This window comes from Camelus dromedarius, chromosome 1 (genome assembly GCF_036321535.1).
Source record: "Camelus dromedarius isolate mCamDro1 chromosome 1, mCamDro1.pat, whole genome shotgun sequence".
NCBI classification, from domain to species: domain Eukaryota; kingdom Metazoa; phylum Chordata; class Mammalia; order Artiodactyla; family Camelidae; genus Camelus; species Camelus dromedarius.
Window position 1 is genome coordinate 39651717 of NC_087436.1, and position 20761 is coordinate 39672477.

At 36.8% G+C, this 20761-nt stretch overlaps 1 protein-coding gene and 1 long non-coding RNA gene across 3 annotated transcripts in view; one reads left to right on the forward strand and one right to left on the reverse strand.

The window, feature by feature from the left end:
* The window catches only part of LOC105093638 (N-deacetylase and N-sulfotransferase 3), a 131676-nt gene extending 113706 nt beyond the window's left edge, over window positions 1-17970 (reverse strand). Inside the window, exon 1 of the mRNA XM_031466854.2 lies at window positions 16742-17970. Coding sequence (XP_031322714.2) covers window positions 16742-17764 — 1023 coding nt within the window. The 5' untranslated portion in view covers window positions 17765-17970. The remainder of the gene's footprint in view (window positions 1-16741) is intronic.
* LOC105093636 (uncharacterized) overlaps window positions 1-20761 on the forward strand; it is a 697614-nt gene that overhangs the window by 132408 nt on the left and 544445 nt on the right. The gene's annotated exons all lie outside the window — the stretch shown is intronic.

Sequence of the window (20761 nt, forward strand, 5' to 3'; positions counted from 1 at the left end):
TAGACTACTTGTGATCATTTTGCAGCATATACAAATATTGAATCATTATGTTGTACACTTCAAACTAATATAATGTTATATATCAATTATACCTCAATTTTAAAAAAGCTCAAATTACTACACATGTAACAAATCTCACTCAACAAATTACATATGAAAGATCTTGTTATACATATATTTTAATTTAGAAATAAGTAAATTTATATAAAACTAAACAGCACATTTTTATAACTCAATATACTTTTATATCAATAGATAACAATCTACCACTTGTATGCATCATTCAAAAAATAAACTGAATTTTATATGTATGTAATTGTGATGTGTACTGAGAATAATGCAAAAAATAAAAATAACTGCAAAAAACCTTCCATATGATGCAGTATAATTTGTGGGAAAGAAAAGGAAAACAAGATGTGAGTATGCAATTTATGCCAGGCATAACCTCATCTAGACTTCTTCAAGCTTTATGAGAAAGGTATTATCATCATCGCTACTTTAAAGGTGAGGAGACTGGGGTTCAGATTGACTGAGTAACTTGTTCGGGTCTCTTGACTTGTATGGATCTGAGATTTGAGCACAAGTTTGCTTTAGTCCAAAGACTCATTATCTTTTCATTTTACATCTTCCCTGTGCAATAGAGAAAGATAGATCCTAGGAAGATAAATTTATTCATGAGCCTGGATTCCTCTTTGGTTTTCCAAGGGGTCACTTTTTTTTTTTGCAATAAACTGGTTTCAGTTAATCTTCTTCCTTAGAGCAAAATAATTAATGTCCTCAATAACTAATCATCCATACAGTAACATGGAAAAGACAAGTTATCATTATAATGCTTTAAATATATGATGTTCAACAGGCATTGAGAGAGCTTCTGTGTATTACTCTGTAGTAGGGACAGAGAAAGACATGAAAAAAAAGTATGTTACATAATCTTACCTTGAGGAGCCTACAACAATCTGATGGAAAAGCATATATGTGAAATGTGAAATGGAGGACAGTTTGTGATCCAGAACTTCAAATGAGACTTTCATGAATTAATTTAGGAATAAGATGTCCTCTAAAAATAAAGTATGAGATAAAGAATTCATTTAGACTCTCATCCATTTCTATGACATCTAAATTTATCTGAGCTGTGACCTTAATGTTGAAGTGCCCCAGGGCTGGTCCTGTTTTATTCTCTTCTCTACTGTCTTTTCCTAGGTGATTTCATCCAGTGTCGGGGCTTTAAATACCATCAATATGCTAATGCATTCTCGACTTATATCTTTCCACCTGACTTCTCCCTGAACTCTAAGCTTGCCTGACCAACTGCCTGCACACCTCCACTTGGACATCTAAAAAACATCATAAGCAGGTCCAAAAGAGAACTCTTGATTTCCCCCGCTTAATAGTAATTAACACTATGAGACAGGCACTGTCCAAAGTACTTTACATGTATTTAATCATTTAATCCTTAGGACCACATCTATGAGATGGGTGTTGTGGTGGTTCTAATTTTACACAAAAGGGAACTGAGGCACAGAGGCTAAGGGACCTGGCCAAGGCTGGTAGGTGAGGAAGACGGGATGCCAGGTCAGCCAGTGTCCTCAGTGGATGCCCTCACGGCCCCTACAGGAGACTCCTCTTCTCCCCATGGTCCTCAGCTCAGGGAACACACCATTGTGAGGCCAAAACCTTAGGAGTTATCCTTGATTCCACCCTTTCTTGAAGCTCCCCATGTACCATCCCTTGGCAAGTTCTTTCAGCTATTTCTCCAAAACAGATCTCAAACCTGGTCTTCTCACCATCTTAACCACTGTTATTACTCACCTTCTTTCGTTATTTTCCTACAGTCCATTCTCCATATGACAGCCAACATGATTTAAAACCAACAAACCTAAATCTGACCTTATCACTACCTTGCCAAAGATCTCCAGTAGCTGCTACCTGAAATTAGAATAAAATCCAAACTCCTCTCAAGGAGAAGGGCAGGGATCTGCCCTTCTGGAGTAATCTTGCTGCAAGCCCCTTCCTGTCCCCTATGCTCCACTCCTACTGGCCTCCCATTCCTCGCTCTCGGCCACGCTAAGCTTGTTTCACAGCATCTCCCTTTGTGTGGAACTCTCTCACCACAGATCTTTTTATTCACTGCAGGCTTGTCTCTTCTTTCAGGTCTCAACTTAGATGTCAGAGAAGATGTTCCTATCCAGCTTCTCCCAAATCACAAGTCTCATAGTGCCCTGTCCCCTGCCCCCACTTCCTCTCCACTCTTGATCTCTCTTGTCTCATTTTTTTCATAGCACTACCTGAGAGTATTTTGTTCATTTGTTTATGTATTCACTGTCTGTTTCTTCTCTTCAGAGGGGTGAGATGTATGGGGTCAGTGAACTTGTCTGTCATGGTTACTGCCATCTCCCTAGCTTCCAGAAGAATGCCTGGCCCACAGTAGACACCAATTAATACTTTTGGAGTGGATAGCCAAAAATGGTCTCATTTTCTTCCAGCTAATTTTTTTTTTTACCTCTAAGGTATTTAGAAGAACTAGTTTTACTCATTTTAGAAATTTTTCCAAAATGTTACTCAAATAATCTCTCCTAGTACATGATATGTTCACATAAAAATAGCTTAAATTTATTGTGGGCCTACAGGAATTAGGCATTTGACATACACTGTCATTCTCACAGGCAACGTACATGCTGTGAAGTAGGTGTTGTTCTCATTTTAAAGATATGGAAACTGATGGTGCGAGGTTGCCCAGGGTTACTCAGCTAGAAAGGGAACAGAGTTGAGATTTGGACTCGGGTTGATCTGTCTGACTTTAGCTTCCAAGCTCTTTTCAGCAGGAATACTATGTTCAGCTATGCAACTGGCAAGAAACAGTAAATAATCAGAAAGATGAAGTGATGATGAGCTTTTCAGTCTATGAAAATGTGAAAGCCAAGTGGAGAATGGTTGAGATCTACAAATGGTTGAGGTTGAACATAGTGATCACAGATTTTGTAAGGGCTGGGAAATTTAATTTTATTTCAAATTAAAAGTAAGCTTACAGAACGGACTCTAATAACAGCCGGTAAAGAGTAATTATATAAATACCTTTAAATATTTTAAATGTTACGTTATAAATTGATAATGAGTTAACTCAGGGAAACCAGAGAGTCCTGGAATTATATCTCTCACCTGAGGAGGCTGAAGTCAGGGAGGCCAACCACACCTTCTCACATACACCCTTGGGTAGAGCAGTGAGGGGAAGCTTACCATGTGGATGGAGGGCAGAGTTCTAGCTCTTGGAAGAGGGTGTTCTGCTCACCGTCCTTCCCCATAGTTACTCTGTTCCAATCAGTTGGTGCTGGGCTTCCCTTAGTAATGTTTTTAAAAATCTCACAAGTTTGCATATTTGAAAACAAAGAAAATTTATTTTCATTTTGGACAAAATGAACAAACAAGCCTAGCCCACTCTAACTGTAGCTTCTAAAAGACAAATGTTCAAAGCTTCCTAACGTAAAATTTCTTTTCTTCATTCAAAAATAATCCCCTTGTTAATGACTTTTTTCTTTTTGGAGGGGGGAGGTAAGTAATTAGGCTTTTATTTATTGATTTATTTTTAATGGAAGTACTGAGGATTGAACCCAGGACCTTGTGCATGCTAATCATGTGCTCTACCACTGAGCTATACCCTCCCTCAATTAGTGATTTTTTAAAATCATCTGGTGGGGTACCTCTATCCCACCTATAATTCAGCCCGAACCTTTGTGATTCCTTTCATATCTTTGTATAAGCACATTCAGTTAGACTTGAAACACAAAGAATATGTCCCAAACTTCTCTCTCGCTCCCCACCTCCTGCCTGTCTTTCTTTGGTCCTTCCTCTTTACTCTTCCCCTCCCCCCACAAAATACCATTTCTCTAACCTCGTTCTTATAAACCTGTTACTCACGGCCCTCTTTGCCTCTGGAGTCATTCTTCCTGAAAGATCACAGAAGCAGTATACTTTCATTACTTTGTCAAAATTATCCACTGCCTTCCTCTTAGGCCATACAAAGCCATCTATTTATTAGAATCACTCCCTCAAATCATCTACTTCTTGTGCCTTCAAGTAACATCTACTCTGTTCATCTCCACAGGAAGTTTCACATGTATACATATTGACTGAAATACTGTCACACAGTCTTGGTGTATGGCTCAAAAATAAGTGAAAGTAGGTACTCTTCAAGCATGAGGTTGAAATCAATCATAAGACTATTAATTCTGTTATGGCCGCTTTCCATTATATATGTGCTTTTATATGTAGAATTAAATATTTCTATACAAAATTATTTTAACATGCTTTCTACAGAGGAAGATAATAGGGCCCATGTCTTTGGATTTTGCAGGAATAGTGAATACAATTTATTGAAGCCAGCATTTCTCCACACTTGCATGTCTGCCATCTACATTAGAATCATCTAGGTGAGCATATTGGACATAGATTCTTCTATTCTCCCCAGATCTACTAGGTCAAAATCTGTGAGTGTGGGATTGGGAAATCTGCAATTTAAACAAGCATTTTTAAATGATTATTTTGCCTTTTCTGATTTGGAAACTCATGAAAATAGTCTCATCTTGATGAATGATTAAATACATCTAAACATTTCCGAGTGAAAGACTGTTTAACATGAAACTAGTGGCAAATTCTAGGACTGTTCCTTTAAAAAATACTATGTAGCACTCTGCTTTTTGTTCATTTATAAGTTATAAGTCAATTCATCACTGGTGACTTAAAAAATATGTCTGTTTGGGGCTCATCAACAATAAAAATTCAGTTATAAATCATTGACTGTATCACATATGAGTGGCTTAAAGGGGTGGCTTATGTTCAGTAATGATTTTGCTCCTTAGAGGCATTCGGTTGTAATAGAGAACCAGTGTGAAAGCTGGGATGGCTTTAAAAGGAAGATCTGCAGTGTATCACCTTCCTAGGCTGTCCTTGCTCTTAAAGATGGTGCATTGACATTGTATCAATTTCCAAGCACACAGCATTGAACACCGGCCTCTGCTAAGGCTCTGAATTATCCTGAAGGGCCTCCTGTCACTGACATCCATTAGAGACTGATCCTATTTAGGGAAACAGAACTTTTTTGGGTGCAATGAGCTACTGGGTCTTCACTGAGAATGGCAATTGAGTCTTCGTTCGTTCTTGTGAAGTTGCAAGTGACAATGATTTTGGAGATCTAGTTATAGCAATAAAGTTCTAACAAGAATGAAAAATTCATCTCTCCTTTTCCATTATTCATTTGCCCCTCAGTCAGACCAATGACAATGCTTCTGTATCAGATAAGAGATAACAGAGATTGGGAAAGTATTTTCTCTTCTCTCTTTAATCCCTTTAAATGCTTACTATATTTCTAGAGCAGATGAGCAAATTATGCAAAAATATTTTGAATATTAACTTAAACTACTTATTTGGCAAAGCAAATACACTAGAGTTAAAATGAGTCTGCATTATAATGCCTTCTTTCTCTTGAAAATATTGTCAGATAATTTTTGTTAAAATTTTATATACAAAATTTCTTAAAGGTATTTTTCAGTAGTATATCAGAAATCCAATTCTGACAGGATACAAGTATTAACTATTTTGATGACAGCAACTTTAACCTTTGAATGGCTTATTGTCGAAACTACTCAATTCATTTACTCAAGGGTATCAAGTGAGTTGTCCTTCTATGTGAATTCACTTTGTTTCTTAGGATTCCTAAACAAGGAACAAGGAATGGCTCTGTTATATGTTGTGCTAGTGTATACAGATTATTGAATTCAAGATAAAGAGTAGTGAAGAGCTTCTTCTTTTTCTTCTACTTCTTTTTTTTTTCTTTTCTTTTTTTTTTTTTAAGATAGATCATTGTTCAGTGCCCCAACCAGCTGGCTTAATGTGTACATGCAGTTTTTTCTTATTTTGGAAAGCTGATTCTACTCAGTATATATAGTTCAGAGAAAAAAATAGAGACAGCAAGTTACGTAAAAATAAATATGTAAATCTAAAGGGGGAGAAAAGCATTGCTGTACCAATCCAAATCCCAGGGAATCAAAGCAAGGGAGCGAAAGAGAGAAAGGAAAAGCAGATGGACTAGAACTCCATTGTTGTTTTTGGACTGGGGTAATTAAAGGAGAGCTTCTGAAGAGGGAAAAGTAATAAAATAAGGACCCAGAAGCTGAGGTGGGTGCAGGAACACAAAAGAAGTCAAAGAGGATAAAATGGAAAGAGGGAAAAAAAAGTATAATGCAACTGGCAACCAGTCCTTAAGTAGCCGGTAGTCCTGGTAAATTGGCTTTTAAAATTGTTTTTTAATTAGTTTCATAATGGATATACTTTCAGAAAAATGACCTTAGAAAGTACTGAAACAGTGAATTGGTGATAATCACATATCTGCTCCTAAGGAGCAATCTTTGGAGAGCTAAATTTCTGAAACTGCCCAAGTGAATAAAGGGTACTTGCTTGCTGGTGTTAACCTGCAGAGTGTAAGGGGATAGGAAGAGTTTATGAGCACAATGATTTAATCTTTGGTTAATTACTATTGACTCAGAGAGCTAAATTAATTATTTGGTCATATGTATGTCACCGATGAGAACAGGAGCTGTCTTTTGGGGGATTGAGCAGCTACAAGAACTGCTGGTGTGATTACATGAAGAGCATAGTCTGTGGCAGAATATCCACAGGGAAAATCCCTTCCCTCCCCCCTGTTCCCTCCCCTCCGCGAGATAAACATGTGCTGATCCCTGAAACCCGTTATCTGGTGAGAAGGATCTTACAGATGTGATTAAGTTAAGGGCTCTGCGCTAGGGATTTATCCAAGTGGGCTAATCTAATTACATGGGTCCCTAATCAGAGGGAGATGGGGCTATGAAAAAAAGGCACAGAGAGATGTAACATTGCTAATTTTGAAGATGAAGGAAGGGAACAGGAGCCAAGAAATGTGTGCAGACTTTAGAAGCTGGAGAAGAGGCAACAGATTCTCCCCTAGAGCCACCAGAAAGGAACACAACACTGCCAGCACCACGAACTTAGCCCAGGGAGACCCACATGGGACCTCCAGCCTCCAGAACTGTAAATTAATAAATCTGGGTTGTTTTAAGCCACTAAGTTGGTGGCAATTTGTTACAGCAACAAAAGAAAACGAACACATAGCTATTTTAGTAATTGGTGTAATTAATAATTGTAACTATGAATTATTATTTATAATAATTATAATTATTAATATGGAAATGAAAAAGCACCTAATCTTTTAAGGGAAAAGTTCAGTATGTACCAAATGAGTAAATTAAAAAAATTTTTTTAATTAAAAAGTTTTTTTCTATATATATAGTTTTATTAAAGTATAGTCAGTTTACAATGTGTCAATTTCTGGTGTACACCATAATGCTTCAGTCATACATGAACATACATATATTCATTTTCATATTATTTTTCACCATAAGTTGCTACCAAATGAGTAAATTTTAATCCTTTAAAACTTTTAGTACACTTAGAAGTTTCATAAGACTAGTTGACTATGTTTCCTTAGTCTACAAATGTCAAGTAGGTCTCATAATTTATTCTAGATTAACATTGTGATTTTAAGATCTATTTAGTATCTGAGCTACTGTTTCATTACACATAAATGGTCTATAAAAGAATAAAAAAAATGTTTAGCTATTAATTCATTCTTCCTATAGACTAAGAGACAATATACTAGAATTTACTTCATTTTTAAAAAATTCATTTGTGTGCTCAAAAAAAATGTTAGGAATGCCTATATATAAAGCATATTAAAACACCAAAGGGACTGTAAAATCTGAGTATGTACAGAGATAAAAAGTTAAATTATCTGAATTATGGGCAATTTCTATTCTTCAGTTGAGTTAGCACCATAATTGTATCTGTCATTATTGCCACCCTAATTCAATCAAAACTGCTAAACTGATAATAGTTACCAGAACTGCGAAGTGCCTAGAAAGAAGACACTAGTTAATAGGAAGGTGAACTTGTTAGTCATATCTTCAAGTAAGATCTGCCTTGGCCAAATCATTGCAGTTACTTGAGTCTAAGGTATTTCAAGAAGTGATTGATGCTAATTTTTGTTCCAAACTTATAATGAAATCCAGGTCAAAGCTTCAGATATAACCCATCAAATTACAATAGATTCTATCTTGTATATAACTTGCTATAAAGTAGAATTTAGGAGGAAGGATTTGACATGGAAACCATAGTACTATATTAGGGTACAATTAGGGAGCAGCGTGTGGTGGGAAAGCTCAGTTTCTGGAGCCAGGTGGAGTAGCATTTTATATCCTGGAACTGTCACTTGCTGGTTGAAAGATCTTAGGCAAGTCAATCTTAGTTAGTTTGTGAACCTCATTTTCTTCATGTAAAGTGATGGTACTTATAGTCATTGTTTTATAGGATTTTTCTGAGAATTAAATGATAATAAATATAAAACACAAAACAATGTATGTACTTAATAAATGTTACCTAGTTTGGGAGTAGCTAAGTACCCCCAAATATATCATCATAAAATAATTACATCTTTTATGAGCCTATAAGCCATCAGCACAGAAATTCAAAAGAAAATATTTTGATTTTATTGTTTGATTTATTTCCAAGAATTATGGAATGTTTGAAAAAAATCAATCCAATGGAGGACATAACCCAATAACCGGCATATAGTAAAAGTTTCTCCTTTTCTTCACTTCTTTTACAGAAAATTGTGTTTCATTATTCATCAGTGTACTCCTCGAAATCCTTATCACAGCACCTAGTGACTTCCAGACTGAGCTGAATATATCTAGAACCTAACTCTGTACTCAGGATTTTCTTCTTGTAATTTTCTGCTTACCCAGTGTGTAAAACTTGTCATTGCCTAGTTGAACTTTAGTACTGCCTATGATGGCCCTGTTGTTTATCATGCTTGGGAAGGATTCATTGTATCAGACCTTTAAAATGCAATTAGTCACCAGATATTCTGTTTATACATTCATGGAGAGTTCAGTAACAGCATTTTGTATCCTTTAAATAATTTAGAACTCATTATCTGAGAATGCCATTTCATAACAAATAATTCTTTGATATTAACAGTAACAGAGATACAATCCATCCCACAATGTAACAAATTTAATAAAATGTTTTAAGTGTAAGTAGATTATGGATATGAAATAGTTTTTCCCTTTGCTAAACTATTTTCTTACTTCCCCATGCTAAATTATTGTCAAAAATTATTTCTGGAAAATTATTTCCTTAATATAATTGTTTTTTAGTTGTTAGCACACTATGGCTATTTGATTTTGATAATATTGAGAATGATGTATTTTCCTATATATTATAAATCACATTATATCAAATTTAGAAATAAGTATTCCACCAAACCAAAAGAAAGAGAAACATGTCATATACATTCATAAGAACAGTCCCAAATAGCCTAACTTTTGGACAATTATTAAACAATTAGGGACCAGTGGGATTCTGACACATTTTACAACCACAAACATTCAGGTGACTTCTTGGGAGCCCTATTTTTCCTAGAACAAGCAGCAATGGTTATCCATGAGGGAACAATCAACTAAGCATTGTAAACTCAACAAAACTATCTTTCAAAGACAAGGGCGAAAAAAGAAATTTGCATTTCATAAAATTGGAGAGAGTTTACCATGAATAGACTCTCATTAAAGGAACATCTAAAGGATGTGCTCCAGGAAGAATGAGATTCATTCATTCAGCAGATATATATGGAGCTAGGCACACTTCTAGCTGCTGGGGATACCTCAGTGAACAGACAGATGAGAAAATCTTGCTGTAGTCGAGTTTACATTTTAGTAGCCAATGCCACAAACCAACATAAATAAGTAAATACATATAGTATGTCCAGTAGTGTGCTGTTGAACCTTTAACAACTGGCTGTTTGGGAAAAAAAAAAAAAGCCTGAATTTGTAGCATTTGCCAATTTCTATGGTAATACTGTGCCCATGCCAAAATGTCGAACTACTGCCATGTTATTGAAGCTGGGAAGAGATGTACACAATTGACCTGGTGAGCATGTGTGTGCTGATATCAGCACGCTATTGATGATCATAGGTGGCAGGGGTGAAAATAGCAGGAAAAGATGAGAAGGTTTGTGGATTGCAATTTTAGAGAATGGTCAGAGAAGACGTCACTGACAAGGTAACATTGAGCAAAGACCTGAAGAAAGTCAGGAAGAGAGCTATGTACCAATTTGGGGGAAAACATTTTAGGCAGAAAGAGCAGTGTGTGCAACTCCCTGAAGCAAGAACTGGAACAGCAAGGAGGATAGGGAGGTGAAGAGTGAAGAGTAGGGGAGCAGGGCGTGTGACCAGGGAGTTAAGGAGAGGCTATAAAAGACTAAGAATTTTGGCTTTTAGGGTTGGGGAGACCGGAAGTCACTGGACGGTTCTGAGCAGAAGGAGGACATGAATTGAATTATATGTTAATGACATCACTCTGGCCTATTTATTGAAAAGGAATAGGTTGATCTAATCAAAAAGTTGATGGTAGTACAAATAATAATGTCTAATATCTGGGATTAAACAACAACATAGTTAACATTCAAAACAGGAATGGTTCATCAGTCAAAGGAGAGTGGACACGATTGGAGATAAAAGTACTTTGTACTTTTTGACTAAGGTGTGAGGATATTAATGTTAGCACTTGCTTAGCACATATGTTTACATTTCTTGAGAAACTACTAGTGGAGATAAAATATATATATTTCAAACCAAGAATGGGTAGAAAAAAGAAGAAAACTGACAATAAAGGCAATAAAGGACAGAGGGAGAGAAAAGAAGAAACAGAACAACTGGGACAAATATAAAGCACAAAATAAAGTAGCTGTGAAATTAATCACATCAATGACCATATTAAAAGTATGTAGACTAATCTTGTTAATTAAAAGTCAAATATTGACATAGTAGATAAAAAGCAAAATTCATAGAAAGTTGTTTTCAAAACTAATTTATGGGGGGAGGGTATGGCTCAGTGACAGAGCACATGCTTAGCATACATGAAGTCCTGGGTTCAATCCCCAATACCTCCATTTAAAAAAGAAACTAATTTATAATGTAAAGACAGAAGAGAGAACAAATATAAAGATGAGATAAAGTATAATTTTTACAGAATAAGTAAAAAAAGGTAGTGTAGCTATATTAGTATTAAGATAACCACAGAATAATAAAATATTAAATTAATATATAAATATGTACACATACACATCCTTAAATAGCATAGCTTCAAAATACATAATGTAAAAATTGACAGAAAAACAGAAATATTTACAATCCGCTATCAGAGCTAGAGAATTAAACACACCCAATTTGGTAACATCAAGTAGCATACCCCATTCCTTCCCCTCCCTCCAAAAGAGATCAAAACAGGAAGAACACAGAAGTTAGAACAACACAGTTAACAAAGTTGAGCTGATAGGTACACCTTGACTGGAGACTATGTTGTTGTCAAGTACACAAGGTATATTGTGTCTGGTCATAAAGTGATTCTAGCAAATGTAAGGTATTGGTATCAGACAGACACATGCTTCCAGAGTATAATGCAATTATAATGGATATTAGCAAATAAAAGATGAGAAACATCAGAGATAATGGAAAGGAATTTGAGAAATATGAGTTTGGAGGGAAAAAGAGATTGGTGCTATGAACGGGCCTTGACATCCATCCAGAGCATGGTCCATAGAGAACTATCTGGAGAAATTTGTTTCCCTTCTTTTTCACTTATGACAGAATAACTGATAGCAGTCGCCTTGCCCCTGCCAAACATTTGGAATGTCAGGTTCTTTCTCAATGATTTTCCGTAGCCTCTGGCTTGATCGCAGCTGGGGCAGGGAGGGTTCTCGTGAGAGGGTGAAGTCAGGCAGCACGGAGGTCCCTTCACACTCCAGTTCCAGCCCTGAGGGTCAGCTTTTAGCAAGATGGAGAAGTCAGCCAAGTCTGACTCCTAAGCCGGATACCGCTTAGTTCACGGGTCTGTACGGCTTCCTACTGCTATTTTCAGCACTTTCTTTTCCCTAGGCGCTCTGAGACCTTCAGTTAGCGTGGAAAAGAATGAAAGTCACTCCTGGCATTGTATCAAAGATTGAAGAACTGTCCTCTCTTATACAGCCACTTAAAAATGTAGATTTCAGGGGTAATCTACAACCAGCCAAATTAAGGAATAGTGAAGGGCGAGGGGACAGTGGGAAAGGTTGGGGTGGTGAGGAGAGGGAATGGCCGCGGGTCCCTCCAATCGGACTAGAGGCTCTTTAGTGTGTTCGGTTGCGGCCGGGCTGGTTCTTCATTTTCTCATGGATGTTAGAAAGTTTGTCAAAGTTAGAAAGAGAATGTGTGCCTATTACAGAAAGAGAAGGCGGGAGAAACAGGCGTGATCATACAGCTCTTCCATTTGTTCCAAGTCTAGCCGCAGACAGTTCTGTAAAGCCCTGAAAGTCCACTTTTATCAGAGTCTCCTCTCTTTGCCACTTCCCATCTATCTTAGGGGTGGAACGTTACATGAAATGGTGTAAGTCTAAAGCTCTAATGAATCTTAGGCCAAGAGCGAATTCATTCTTGTAAGAGAGAATTTGAATTGTTAGTATTCATTCGGTCGTGCTGTGCTTTCATGTGTAACTTTAAAATGCTTTCACGGGAGAAGCAGCTATTTATACACCACTTTCCCTCTCCAGAAGCCCTTTCTGTAAGCTTAGTCTCAGGAAGTTTGAGGATAGGTCTTAGAACACTAGGAACTTGAATATTCTAACATCACAAAACTAGTCCATGGTGAATTAGAGGCAAGCCTTGTCCTTGTAGTTCAATCACACACACACACACACACACACACACACACACTCCTTTTCCTGACTTCAATTTAATTGAAAGTAGTACTGCCACTTTTGAAGAATATTTTAATTGTCCAAACTATGTTCTTTGGTTCCTTAAGGGCTGTGGCTTGTGGGTTGTAATTTCTGCAACTAATGAAGACAACACCTTAGGTCTGTCGTTTATTTCCTTCCTCTTGAAGAGCCATATATTTTGTGCCACATCACAGTTTCTTCTGTTGCTTTGAGACTCTTTAAAACATGCTCATATTATTCAGTAGCTAGGCAGGTAAAAACTGTTACTGCATTGCTAATTCTAATTTTCCAATTAAATAAAGAAACAGATTTTTTTTTGGTTCCACGTAAGGAAAAAACCCCCCTCTTGCAGTGATTAGCATAGTAGTTAAAATTTATTTATATATATATATAAATATATATATAAATATATATGTGTATATAAATATACACATATATATATACACCATCCTTCTAATTTTGCAAGAAACATTCTATGTTACCTTCAATTTTCTCACATTCCTTTCAATTTTCCAAATACATCAAATAGGGAAAATAAAACACTTGCTCATTAGTGGTAATTATTAAATAAAAGAATTTGATTAAAATGTTTCTATGAATTATGTACTATTAATCACCACATCCATGACCTTTTCTTAGACCACCTGCTCTTGGACCTTCCTAGGAAGAAATCCTTCCCTTGCCTTGGATATGAAGACCTATCATTCCAGTTTGCCTGGGACTCTGAGTTTTAGCATTGAATGTCCTCAGTCCAAGCAAACTGGGATGGTTGGTCACCCCAACTGCAGTCCACCCTCCAGCTAACTACTCTTCTCCCTTTTATATCAAAATTTCTCCACTGAGTATGCCACACTCTCCTCCTCCTTATCTTAACCCTCTAATTTACTCCTGAACTTTCTGCAGCTGTGCCGCGGTCTTGATCACTCCATACCCTGGATTTTGTAAGAGCTCCCGATGACCTTTATCTTTTGCCAAAGGAGACTTGCCAGTTCTTCCCTCAATGGACGCTACTGTTAGAGTTTACACTGCTGGTCACACCCTCAATGAAGCTCTTCATGCCCAAGGTTTCTGTAGCATCATAGCTTTCTGGTCTCTGACTGTTCTTTTTGATTTTATTCATGGGATCCTCTCTCTCCACTTGGTTTCTGAAAGGTGATTTTCCTCAAGATTCTGCACTTGATCTTCTTAAGCCCTCATCACTCTATAAACCCTTTCCCTGGCTGATCTCACATATTTTCACGCTTTGAGCCATTCCCTATATAGAAAGATAATTTCAAGACCTATACTTTCTGCTCAGACTTCTCTTGTGAACCAACTACCTGCCAAACATCTATACCTGTATATCCCAGATGCACTTCAATAAAACTGAAAATTTTAATATGACCTCTAAAGACCTCCACGATGACCTTCTTGTTCTCTCCTCCTTCTTTGTTGTTGGAATACTCAACTGTCATTCACCTATGCTAAACTTTTAATGTAGTCCTTGACTATATGCTCTTTCAGCTCCACTGATCCAACTACCGAGTTGTTCAGTTTTACCTTCTGTATGGTTCTTAAATTGGTCCTTCTGTCTGCTTAGTCTCATTTCCTAGTTTCAAGAAATCTCCTTCTTTTCTCTGAATATCATCGCTCCAGCATCCCAAATCATCATATCACTACAGTCTTGCCTTCTAAATCTGTTCTGCTTAATAGGACTTAATAGTTTTCTGGTGCGCAGCACACAGTGTTGTGTTTCACACAGCATTACTTGTATAAAACCATGCAGGCACCTTTACTGTTGTACTCATGACATTGCAAATAGATCTACCTATTTATCACCCCTACCCCCCCCCCCCAGCAAGACAGTAGTAGTGTGCTCATTAAGGGGGAGCCACGCTTTTCCTTTGTATCCCTAGTGCCTGCCTCTGTGCCTGGCATCATGTGATTTGGCCATTTCAAGTCCTGAGCAGGCAGCTGCTCAGCACGATCTTCTGTACTTTCTGGGCTTCTGTAACTGTACTCCCCTCCCCTTCTCTTCTAAAAGGATGAGATCATGGTTTATGACTCTATTTACCTACCACCAAAAATACTTCATATGTAGTACACGCTTAATAACTAGTTACAGAATGAATCAATGAAAGAATGAATGAATGAGTGAATGACTATGTTTAGGCTATTGTTTGAGACACAATCATAGATACAGTTTAGAAGTGGTTAAAAAAACCAAATAATTCAAAATACACTTTCTTTTAAGCCTTTAGGTTGACTAGAAAATATATCCCCATCTAGGTGTGAGCAATTCACAAAATATTTTACACATATTAAATTCTTAATGAATGTATTCAGTAAGGTTTTAATTTTTTATACCACTTAAAAATGGCTTAACCTTTAGACCACTAAAGGCATTTTGTATTTTGTATAATTTTAGAGGATATAGTAGGGTTGGCATAAAAAACTCAGAGATTTATCTAGCATATTTTAAAATGGCATAACAACATATTTTGGCAGTTTTAAAGACATATTTCAGAAATAAAACCTTAAAAAACATTTTTGTCATAACATTTTGAAATGGAAAAATTAGGAAGAGAATTATATATTGTTTATAATTTTCAAGGACATAATCAATGTTTAAACTATCAGCTTGGTTTTAATTTAGCTACATTTTCAAAGACTATTTTAGAAGACTAATGAAAACTTAAGTACAACTTCTTTATTAATTCATTTATATTGACTTAAATGGAAGAGTTTATAATGTTGCCAAGAATATGAAGGTTTTTTTTTTCTTTTCAGTCTTCACACTCTCTTGTGGTAACATTTAATAACATTTAATGGTCCTTCTGGTATTCTTAGCTCATTTAAGTAGTATGATGAACATTACTATTATTTGCCAGATGCTTAGTGTCTGGAGAAAAGAATACAGTTTTCAACACTTTTTATCCCCATTGGATTTAGTTCTTTATATTTTACCAAAAGGTCAAAGCTGTACAGAAAAAAAAACTACGTATCAAAATCTCTCCTTTCACTTTTATGAGAAATCAATACATAGTATAATAGAGATAGAATCCAAAGGCATTTTGAATGGGAAATGAAGATAAATGAGGATCATTTTAATTTTAAATTCCATTCATATTAAACAGCCAGTTGTTTATGCAATACAATCCATCCACAATAATAACCACCTATCTTTGGATAATTGTTTTCTATCTAGAGGCAGCAGTTTTACACAATGAGACATCAAATCCAATATAAATGTAGCATGATAGGCTTCATATGTGTACCAGAGGTGTTCAATGAATTTTGAAAGTTAATGCAAACCCTTATGTTTCTACATGAATAAGTATGCTTGTGTATTCACAGTGCTCCATATTTAGTAGTGCTAATTTTTAGAGTTTCAAAAAAGTCATAAGAGAAAATGAGCTGCACATATGACTTCCAAAAATATCTGAACTTGCTACTTATAAGATCTTTAATTCTTGAAAATTTGTGGGAGTATTTATTTTCATTAAAACAAATTCACCTTGATTTCATATTTAAAGGGACTAAAGTCTTAGGTTAGTAATAGTTTACTAAGGTAGATAACTGCACTGGACAGTAATTAAACAAAGTGGTTTCCACTCTGTAGTTTTAAATACACATAGAAATATACAAAGAAATGCATTTCCGGATTCTGCCACACTCAGTCCTTTTGTACAATCTTCATTTTTTTCTTGATTCAAAGAAAAAATATATATCTAATTTGTTGTTCTAAGGCTGAGATATGGCCCCATGTCTCAAAAAGAGCTGAGGGTAGCCATCTCATTCCAGTTTGCCTAAGAATCTCCCAATCAAATCAAGTCATAAAACATTATGTCCCGGAAAATGCCTAGCCCCAGGCAACCTACTGAAAGATGAACCAAACTCTGACACTTTGAGATAAGACAGCCTTACCTTCACGTCATTGGTGTTCATTCTTGTACCTTCCTTTCCCACAAAGATATCATCAATATCCACAAGTATGTACCTGTCCAAGGACAATGTCAGCCTCTTCCCTGACAAGAAGGAAACAGCATCTATGAAGATGAGCTTGTGCAGCCAAAAGTTCAAGTTGTTGCCAAAAAGAACTCTTTGAATTCCATCATGGAGCCCCAGGTCATGTACAACGGTGGCATAAAAAGCACCTTTAGAGATGGGAGGAGAAAGGTTTTCTGGGGTCTTTACTTTGGCAAATATTACTGGTTGGTAGGCTGAGTGATTAACCTGGAAAACTGTCCAGTCACTTCCCGGTAAAGAACCTTTTTCAAGCTTAGAAGATTTGGTCACATGAAGCAACGGAGAATGAGGATTAATACAACAGCCTTTCACAGCAAGGTTTCCATAGAGAGAAAAAGGGAAACCTTTCAGCTGAAAGCTCTGTAGGCTCTTCTCACTGGTTTTGTGGAATCCAATGACGCCTACCCCATATTCGGCACAGTATTTATCCAAAAGGCTTCGATTCCAAGAGTCCATATTTATATACTTTAAAATATTCTCGTAAATAATGAGAATATATTTGCCTCTAGTTTTTTCTATAAGTGCTGGGAGATCCCCTTTTCCGGGAGCAATTTCAATGTGATACTGGAATCGACTGGATTCTAGAATCATAATGATGTCTTGACCAAGTGACGAGTACTGGCTTTCCACAAACACCAGCACAGTGGGGTCTGTCCTCGAGGCATCCGAGAGCTTCCCTGTCTTCACTTCCATTAGCCTATATGGTAAGTGCTGGAAGTCCCCGCAGTCTACTTCTGCAGCCATCTCAGACAGCTCACTTTCCTGCTTGTAGCCACTGTACAGGTAGTACGCAGAAATAATAATGCTCACCATACAGAATGTGGCAAGCAGAAGAACCGTCCTTTGAAAGTGTCTGTGCAGCTTCAGGATAAAACTCATGTTGTATATACTTTGCTCAGGCCGTTCCAACAGAAGCACCATAAACAAAATGAAAGAAGAAAAGGTGGTGTTTTGGATACTTCCAGTCTCAGTCAATAGTTTATGTCACCATTGCAGCACATTTGTGTCACTGGATCAGGACTCACAGAAAATATAGTCTGAAAAGTAGAATAGAATAGAAAATCAAACATTCAGTCTGCAGCATTAAAATGAGCGAGTTTTCATCCTGTTAACTGGTCCCAGGGGCAACCTGTTAGGCAGATGAACTGATGTATGAGAAGTAAGAATGCCTCTCTTTCCTTCTCCCAGATCTGGATGAGGACATGGGACGGGTAAAAAGAGGAAAAGGACTCCATTGAACATAAGGTCTCTGTCCCTAGTGTAGAAAAGGCATTGGGCTAACAAGGAATTTCCTTTTACTCACTGAGCTTTGCATCAAACTCTAGATCAAATAGACCTGAGACCACAGAGAGGTCACTTGAGCATACACTGCTACACCATGTAATACAGGCTCACGCTATTTGTGTTTAACTACATGTGCTGAAAATTCATAAAAGCTTGGATATATTTCATTAAATGCTACAATTAAGACATTAGTTTCTGCTTTTTGGAGAAGCTCAATAATTGTATGAAAAAAGTACTGTAAAAGTGTTTTCAAAAAACATAATGAAAACACCTGAAACTTCATGAAACACCTTGTTATGCTATAATTTCAAATCCTTTTCAGGTTTTAGTAACCTCTGAAAAATAATAGGAAAGAAACATGGGTGCTTCCTAGAGCAGAAGTTTATTTGAGTCTTCTTGGTCTTGGCACTTTTCAAGGAGATATCATGGAATACAGAAAAAGTTAAGAGGGGTCTGATTATTGTCCAGAAGGCAGGCTGAAAGCTAGCTGTAAGACAGCTGAAAGCACTGGTGGAGAAGATCATAGCTGGTGTTTTTCATAATATTAGGGTTTATTGCACTTCTGCATTTTATTCATTGCCACTTTGGCCCTGACACCCTCTGAGTAAAATGATAAGGTTAGAATAAATGATCACCAAGACTCTAAAATTTTCTGATATTCACCTATGAAATATGCAATGAGCAATATTTTGAATAATATATATTTATATTTATGAATAATATAATATTATGCATTATAACTGCCAGATGTTTATAGGATAAATATCCCATTTCCCCTGTAAATTATGTATTGTACTTTATTCATCCAAATATTTAGGGAATCTATATCATTCATTCAAATTTTTATGCGGTAACTATCTTTGTGTTTAAAATATAAATTTCAGCAGAATGAATTTCTTTAAAGGGTCTAGAATTATTAGGTAGAGACGGTGACTCAAATGACAAACAATAATGTATGGGTTGTTGATCAGAGACAAATGTCTGTCACAGGATGTGAGAAGAAAGATGCCATGGCAAGTAGGGGAGCATGTAGTCTGCAATGCAGGGAGGGGGGTGTTTTGTGTTGGATGTGGGGCAGAGCCTTGAAGGATGAGGGGAATATGAATAGGCATTTGAGATAGGTAGAACTTTTAAAAAATTTTTAATTAAGTTAAAAAAATTTATTGATGTATGGTTGATTTACAGTGTTTCAGGTATATAGCAAAGTGATTCAGTTATGCATATTTACATATAAAAACACATATTCTTTTTCAGATTCTTTCCCATTTTAGGTCATTACAAGATATTGAATACAGTTCCCTGTGCTGTACAGTAGGCCCTTGTTGTTTATTTTATATATAGTAGTTTGTATCTATTAATCCTAAATTCCTAATTTATCCCCGCCTTCCCTCTTTCCCCTTTGGTAACCGTAAGTTTGTTTTCTATGTCGGTGCATCTGCTTCTGTTTTGTAAATAAGTTCATTTGTTGAGACAGAGGGAACTTTACAGAGGCAGGCGTAGTACAATATTGGGCAAGGGACACTCTGATGAAGAGTTGAAGGAAGGAGTGAGGAGGACCTAAAAAATAAATTGTACAAAGTATGGGTAACTCAGATTACAGAGAGTTTAGACAGCACAGAAGTTCATCACTGAGAAATCCTGTAGGGAGTCACTAAACTTTCCTGATTGGGGAAATAACATGATAAAGATGAGATTTTCGGGGAAAATGGATTAATCAAGAATGTGGAAGATATTACAGAGCAGGGTTAAGAGAGTCAACTCTGGCAAGCCAGTACAGGCTCATTTCTCACAGTCCAATCATCTGTAAGTGATCACAGAGCAGAGTGAATGGGGGTGGGGACAAGTCTGAGGGACACCCCAGAGGGAGGAGGTGGGGGACTGGCTACGTCAGGGGAGGTCTGTGGCACACCACCCCTCTGTAAGGTAAAATGCCATTAAGTGATCTGACACGCTCTAAAAGAAATCCTACTCTTTTAAACACTTTAGCACAGGTTTAGGTGTAATTTAAGCAAATCAAAATTACCAGGACAACTGTGAGTTTTTCATTGTAACTGGAGTTATTTCATTTTGAAAAGTAATTGCACCTTTAAATTTAGGTACATGTTTATGAATGATATAATTGTCTGAGGTACAACAGCAGGATACAAAATCTCACATCGCTCTATGCCTCTGTTTCACTTTTAGCTGTAAAGTGTTTTTGGCTGGATACAAAAGGTCTTAGCACATTTTGCATTTCAGATGGCAGTGTCTCAGTTTGTTCCTATTGTCAGAAGTGAAAGATACATAACTCATACAGTTCTTAGCTGTGAGGAGGCAGAGTGGTGAGGAGTGTTTGCTCTCACTCTTTAGGATGGTTATTAGGAACCTATCAAAGCTACCTTCTCCGTGAGCAGGTATAAAACACTGAAAGACATGTCCTTTCCATTAAACGCTGCAAGTTTCCTCCTGAAGCCAAAGGGAATTCTAGTGTATGTCCCCGAGTATAGGATTCAGTCCACCATATTTAAATGGATACATTAAGATTCTCGAAGTCTTCTGCAAACCTTTTCCAACCACATATCTCACTTTGCTGTGGCCAAACTTAGTCTTTGGGGTGGACTTTCAAAATTTCCTGTCCCTACTGCAAACTTGACC